General features: G+C 49.2%; 2 protein-coding genes across 2 annotated transcripts; both read left to right on the top strand.

The window, feature by feature from the left end:
* The first annotated feature begins 727 nt into the window (after positions 1-727).
* LOC120646948 (strigolactone esterase D14-like) lies at positions 728-2,482 on the top strand. The gene is made up of 2 exons (XM_039923498.1): positions 728-1,528; positions 1,597-2,482. Exons 1-2 carry the CDS (start codon positions 1,035-1,037, stop codon positions 2,027-2,029), a joined length of 927 nt encoding a protein of 308 aa, XP_039779432.1. The 5' UTR covers positions 728-1,034; the 3' UTR covers positions 2,030-2,482.
* Positions 2,483-4,358: 1,876 nt separating this feature from the next.
* Positions 4,359-4,937, top strand: LOC120648224 (skin secretory protein xP2-like). Its single transcript, XM_039924958.1, has one exon. The coding sequence runs from the start codon at positions 4,359-4,361 to the stop codon at positions 4,935-4,937; it is 579 nt and encodes a 192-aa protein (XP_039780892.1).
* Positions 4,938-6,804: the final 1,867 nt, after the last annotated feature.

Below are 6,804 nucleotides of genomic sequence, written 5' to 3'. Positions count from 1 at the left end.
CTCGACTCCACCACTCCACCGGAGCAAGTTACCGCCTTACCGGTAAGGCGGTAAACAACTCGTCGGAGGGGTGTCGCCCGTCGCCGGCCGGAGATGCCTTCCGATCTTCCCATGGCCGGAGGGCGGGAGCCCCTGTTCAGACAGTTCACACTTCACACCATACCCCTGATGCGCGATCCCGGCTCGATCTGCACAGGAGCTTTGGAGACACTTGCAAGAAGAGTGGGGTCTTGTTTAGTTGTAAAATTCAAAATTTCAAAACTATCACATCGAATAGGAATTTTACATATATGAAATATTAAATTTAGATGAAATAAAAAACTAATTACATAGTTTGCTTGTAAATTACGATACGAATCTAATGAGCTTAATTAGACCATGATTAGACACTAAATTGCTACGGTAATTGCAATAGTAACTATGTGCTAATGGCAGATTAATTAGTCTTAATAAATTTGTCTCGGAGTTTATAGACAAGTTCTGTAATTAGTTTTATAATTAGTCTATACTTAATACTTTAAATATGAAATGATTCAATTTCAAAATATTTACGGAGCCAATTAAACAAGGCCTGAGTAGTATTTGTCAGGTACAGTAGTATTTGTCAGGTACAGGGGTTGCTATGCTAGCTCACTACACAAAGCCAGCCAGGTCGTGTGATGGGAAAATCACAGAAATTATTGGTGCCTCTCCAAGTGTTTGGTGTTTGCACTACAGTGCCTGCTGTGGCCTGGATAATTGGGCATCCAGACAAACAAAAGAAAGCTCCTCTCCTCCCACAAACCAAAACTTGTCTCGTCATCCACATCGACCGCAAACTCCCTTCCCGCACCAAACCGATCGAGCAGAGAAGGGAGAGAGATGGAGGAATAAAGCGGAGAGGGAGAACCGAGCCGGAGATCAAAAGAGCTTGTGTGTGTGTAGAGAGAGAGAGAGGTGTGCGCAGCAGCATCCTCAACCATGGCCTCTGCTCCTGCTGCTATATAAGAGCCGGGGGGGCTCCTCTGCTTCCCAATCCCCTCCATCCTGGTCCCATGCTTCGGTCCACGCACACGCCCAGCCCCACCAGCGGCAGCGGCAGCTCGGCGGCGCCGGCGTCCGGCTCCGGCGCCAGGATGGTCGGCGGCGCCGGCGCGGCGGGCAGCGGCGCGCCGAGCGGGGCCAGCAAGCTGCTGCAGATCCTCAACGTGCGGGTGGTGGGCAGCGGCGAGCGCGTGGTGGTGCTGTCCCACGGCTTCGGGACGGACCAGTCGGCGTGGAGCCGCGTGCTCCCCTACCTCACCCGCGACCACCGCGTGGTGCTCTACGACCTCGTCTGCGCCGGCAGCGTCAACCCGGAGCACTTCGACTTCCGGCGCTACGACACGCTCGACTCGTACGTCGACGACCTGCTCGCCATCCTCGACGCGCTCCGCATCCCGCGCTGCGCCTTCGTCGGCCACTCCGTCTCCGCCATGATCGGCATCCTCGCCTCCATCCGGCGCCCCGAGCTCTTCGCCAAGCTCATCCTCATCGGGGCCTCGCCCAGGTAGGCACATACATATACATATACCAACGCCGATCGAATTCGATTTCAATGAGCCTTTGGGGGGGCAGGTTCCTGAACGACAACGACTACCACGGCGGGTTCGAGCTGCCGGAGATCCAGCAGGTGTTCGACGCGATGGCGGCCAACTACTCGGCGTGGGCGACGGGGTACGCGCCGCTGGCGGTGGGGGCGGACGTGCCGGCGGCGGTGCAGGAGTTCAGCCGCACCCTCTTCAACATGCGCCCGGACATCTCCCTCCATGTCTGCCGCACGGTGTTCAACACGGACCTCCGCGGCGTGCTGGGCATGGTGCGCGCGCCCTGCGTGGTGGTGCAGACCACCCGCGACGTCTCCGTCCCGGCCTCCGTCGCCGCCTACCTCAAGGCCCACCTCGGCGGCCGCACCACCGTCGAATTCCTCCAGACCGAGGGCCACCTCCCGCACCTCAGCGCCCCCGGCCTCCTCGCCCAGGTGCTCCGCCGCGCGCTCGCCCGCTTCTAGCGAAGCGACCTCAAGGCGGCGATCACTATTTTTACCGCCCGCCCCCATTTTTACCCTCGCTCTGCCGAGAATCAAAAATGGCGCGACCCGCGCGCGCCGTTGCTGCTGCTGCTGTGTGTGCCATGACTGTAGTACTAGAACTTGTTCTGGTGCCCGAATTGTTTTTTTTTAACTTTTTACTGGAGCAGTCGTACTGGTACTCCGCATCTTGCCTTCTTCTCCTGCACTGCCACTGCGCCGAAGGACAGAAAAGCGGGCCTCCTAGCGCCACGGGGCGTGTACTCGCGACGGTGCAGGAGTTAGTTCCAGCTTCCGAAGCCTCGTCCCATCTGCAAGCGTAGGCTGTAATTTTTCTCTCTTTTTATTACTGCTCCTAGTTTACTGCTATGATATGAGATTGGGATCTCCTGACCTGATTAAGTGGATAATGCTGTTGATCGGTTGGAATCACCATGTTTACTTGCGGATAAGTCGTGGAGACGAAAGTGGCGAGAATTTTATTTTTTTTTAAGAAAAAAAAGGCGTGGCGGATGGCTGCCCACGGCATGCATGGCCCATCTTATCGTCACGCATTCATATTCATCGCTGGTATTGAAGCTGACCATGCCGTCTAACCGTATCCTAATAGCCTTAAATAAATCGAAAATGACTTTTACTCTAGAACATACTCTAGACTGTAGCTGATTTACACACATGCCTTTAGGCCGTGTTTAGTTCCTCTCCCAAATTTTTTTGGAAATGGAATCTTTTCATTTAGAAGTACTAAATGAAGTCTATTTACAAAAAATTTTACACGGATGGGTTGTAAATCGCGAAACGAATCTAATGAGCCTATTTAATCTATAATTAGAGATTATTTACTGTAGCACGATATTGTCCAATCATGGCCTAATTAGTCTTAAAAAATTCATCTCGAAATTACATCCGGGGTTATGGAATGGGTTTTGTCAGTTATCCACATTTAAAATCTCTAATTAATGGTTAAATATTCGAAATTACTATAGTGCTGGAAATTTTTAGGGGAATTAAACAGTCTTATTTCAACCCAAGCTACTATATGCATTTCTTTATCTTTTTTTATAAAGGTAAATACTTACCCAACTGTACACCGTACACCAAGTTGTGCTGCTGCCTATTGCTGGCCCTGTTTGGTTCCCTGGTACTAGTTGTACTATGGAATTTTGATCATTAATTACTGATATTAAATAAAGAATTACTGATATTAAATAAAAACAGTTCACAAAACTAACTTTACAAACTTTATGCTACTTCACGAGAGAATCTAATGAGTTCTTTGACCGTGTGATTAGATGATGGTTACTGTAGCATCACTGTAGCCAATCATCAATTAATTATCGTCATTAGATTCGTCTCGAAAAGTTATAATCATCCCTAAAAAGGTTTTGCAAATAGACTTTATTTAATAATTCATGTATACGAGATTTTTTTTTCGGTTTGCGTGCACTAGGAAACCAAACATGGCCGCTATCTTAGGTTTATGCAGTATGAGGATGTTCGGCTGACTGCATGAATAGTATAGAGCCGATAGAATAAATAGTATTCTGTGAGAGAAAATAATTCGAAACAAGCCGAGGAGCCTCTATGTCTCTTGCACGCTTTGCGTTTGGACATATGTGCGTCAGTGCGTGTTAGAGTGGGTGTGTAGGCCCCACCTGAGCTAACGTGCTGATCTCCGTGATGCTTAGCTTTTGATACGGTAGGTTGGGGTGGCGTTGTTAGCTTAGCTAGGCGCCTAGGCCGACCATGTCCCACTACTAACCATCCATCCATCCATGAAAAAAAAACCAATAATCCCCTAGTGAGTTACAGTACACTTGCGGCGATCAAGACAGTTCTCACCCCCATAAATCCCGTTAATACAAAAAAAAAATCACATCGAATATTTTGACATATGTATGGAGTACTAAATAAAGTCTATTTATAAAACTTTTGCATAGATGAGCTGTAAATATCGAGTCGAATCTAATGAGTTTATTTAATCCATGATTTGCAACAGTGATACTATAGTAACCATCCGCTAATTATTAATTAATCATAGATTAATTAGTATCATTAGATTCGTCTCGCGATTTACAATTCATCTGTGAAAAAATTTTATAAATAGACTTCATTTAGTACTTCAAATTAGTAAGATTTAAAAAAAAATTTGCGCCGAAACCAAACACGGCCCAAGTGTATATCCAGTTAGGCACTTAGGCTGGTCTAATCTCTGTCTCCGTCGGTGCCGCCGCCATCACCAAACCAAACTCCAGCCGGCACGCGAACGAGACAAGCGACGCCATCTTGTCCGACCTCCACTGCAGGGGAGATGGGAAGAATCGTCGGCGCGGCAACGGAGACGCCGATACCAGCTCGAGACTCTTGTCCGGCGCCGCGCCCACGTGACCGCGAAAACGAGGCCCGGCCCTTGCACGGTTGGACGACGCTGCGGACGGCGCCGTCGTCCTCCGCCGCGCCGGGCGACAGAGCCAGCAGCGCGGCGCAACGGGACAGACGACCAGAGGGAGGAAGGAGGAGGCCGGCGGCCGGCGGCCGGCGGCCAGCGGGGAGGATTCCCTTCCCGTGCGGTGGATTGGAGGCGCGAGGGATTCGGCGATTTGGTGCGGAGACGCAGACGGGGGCGATCACCGGTCAGGTCCCGATCGCCGGCCCGGCCGCGCGGGGCCCGGGCTCGGCAGGAATCCGCGGCGCGATAAGATGGGGCCCGGCCTTATCCCCTGACCCACTCTGCTGGTGCCCCTGCCCCGGGCCCGGAGAGAGCGAAGCCCCGGCCCCCGGCCCGGGCGACGACGCGTCTCCTGCCGCCTGCCGCCTGTCGCCGTCGCGCTACAGCGGCGGCTCGTGGGCTCCTGGCACGCATAAAGCGTCCCCTCGAGGGAAGGATTAAAAGTAATACAATATTAATAATAGTAGGCTGATAATATTTTTATTACATCAGATGGTATATCACCGTATAATTTTACGCGGAAGTGGGCAGTGAAGCGCCACCATCACGAGGATAGCAACTAACACTCACACAACGATATTAACTACGAAAAGGGGGTCATCAGAGTCTTGCGCCACACGAATCTTCCTGCGAGTGACCCTATCCACAGGTAAAGTTGGGTGCAGGACGGAACCTCTACTCAATGTCTTCGGGAACGAAGTCTGGATCTTACTCTGTAAACATTAAGAATGAGGTGGGTACAAACGTACTCAGCAAGTCCAACCACAGCCACGGATGGGGTATAAACAGAATATAATGCACAGGGTAAATCAAGGATAAAACTAAGATTTGATTTGCGGAAAGCTAATTTTTATGCATGGGTTCATTTGGAAGAAAAGACTTTTCAAAACAAGTTTTTCTTGTACCGAAGAACACATAGTGTTGACCCACACAGGATCCAAGTTTTAAGCTGCTACCGGACTCCTCATCCGTCGTAGCACACGGCACAACTGCCAGACACTTTTTCAAAACAACTCACACCAACTCATCCAATCCCAGAAGAAACATTAGTTATGTGACCACACCGTAACTCGCCCAGTACCGTGGGCACGCCTATTCGAATAGATTTTAACTCTGCAGAGGTGTGCAACTTTACCCACAAGCGGGGTACCACAGCTCGATCACCGTAGTGTCGGTGCAGATCCCAACAAAGTCATTACCCACCTTAGCTAGACCTGACTAGCCATCACGGGATCCACCAAGGGGTCATTGACCTATCACAGAGGTTGTAACCGGGGCATAAGTTACACAGAGCTAATCCCTTCTCATTGATCACCCGTTGCTCTCAGCTCTCCTGATGGCTATCAGACTAACTAGTGGGGTTTATGCTAAGCCGTTGGCCATACAACGGTCGAGTGGTTTGCACGATAGTGGAGTTAGGCGACATGACACCCCAACTCGGTCCTTAAATGTGACAAGATGGATATCTCCCTTCCTTGATCAACCACACAGGCACGAGCACACTATTTGGCAAATCACACAAAAGTGCCATCCATCCTGTCTAAACTTATCTTTCGAAAATTTCCCATTTTTCTCTTCCCACACACTCACACATTTTCTTTTTATAAAACGAGTTGTATCGTGTTTAAGGTCCTAAGCTCTCTAGCAATGATTAACGTCCAAACAAATCACATTCAGACATTAATCTAGGTGGTCAAGGAATGGTTATAACAAATCAAGGGGTGATTATCCAATCATGTTTTCAGCAGTCAAAACATATGCAATTTTATAAAACAGGCCAATAAGTTGTGTTTATAAAAACTAGGACAAAATATGCATCAAAGGGCGGGATTGAACTTGCCGTCTTCAAAGCCTTCCAGGAGGTCCTGGTCGAAGTACTGTCCTTCGTGCTCGGGGTCGCGGAACTGATCCTCGTTGGCTTGCTCACAGTACTGCTCGTCGACGGGTTCTCTCTCGTTCACACCGTGATCTACAATGCATACAAACAAACACACAATCAAGAAAAAGAAATAAAAGTTTTATCACTGAGCTCAATTCGGAAACAATTAAGATATGGATATAAAAGTAATATTTTTGGGCGGTTTCCTAATGGCATGGCCAAAACTATGCTAGTAATGGCGTGGTAAAGTTTCAGGTCGATCGGAGATTGTTTGGCGCATGAAATGACAGGTTATATTAAGGTTTAGGGGTTAAATAAGGGGTCAGGGACCTGTTTGTAATTATTTTTGAGAAGACAGGGGCTTGATTGTGTGGCAGAACCACCTGAATTATCCCGGCTCAAGTGCGCAGGGCATCACCATAAAGGCAA

The sequence above is a fragment of the Panicum virgatum genome, chromosome 9K (genome assembly GCF_016808335.1).
Source record: "Panicum virgatum strain AP13 chromosome 9K, P.virgatum_v5, whole genome shotgun sequence".
NCBI classification, from domain to species: domain Eukaryota; kingdom Viridiplantae; phylum Streptophyta; class Magnoliopsida; order Poales; family Poaceae; genus Panicum; species Panicum virgatum.
The sequence above is the reverse complement of the archived record's forward strand: the minus strand, read 5'-3'. Positions and strand labels throughout refer to the sequence as shown.

Coding starts and splice junctions, on each gene's coding strand:
- LOC120646948 (XM_039923498.1), top strand. CDS start 1,035: ATGCTTCGGTCCACGCACACGCCCAGCCCCACCAGCGGCAGCGGCAGC. Junction 1,529..1,596: donor CTCATCGGGGCCTCGCCCAG/GTAGGCACATAC, acceptor TTGGGGGGGCAG/GTTCCTGAACGACAACGACT.
- LOC120648224 (XM_039924958.1), top strand. CDS start 4,359: ATGGGAAGAATCGTCGGCGCGGCAACGGAGACGCCGATACCAGCTCGA.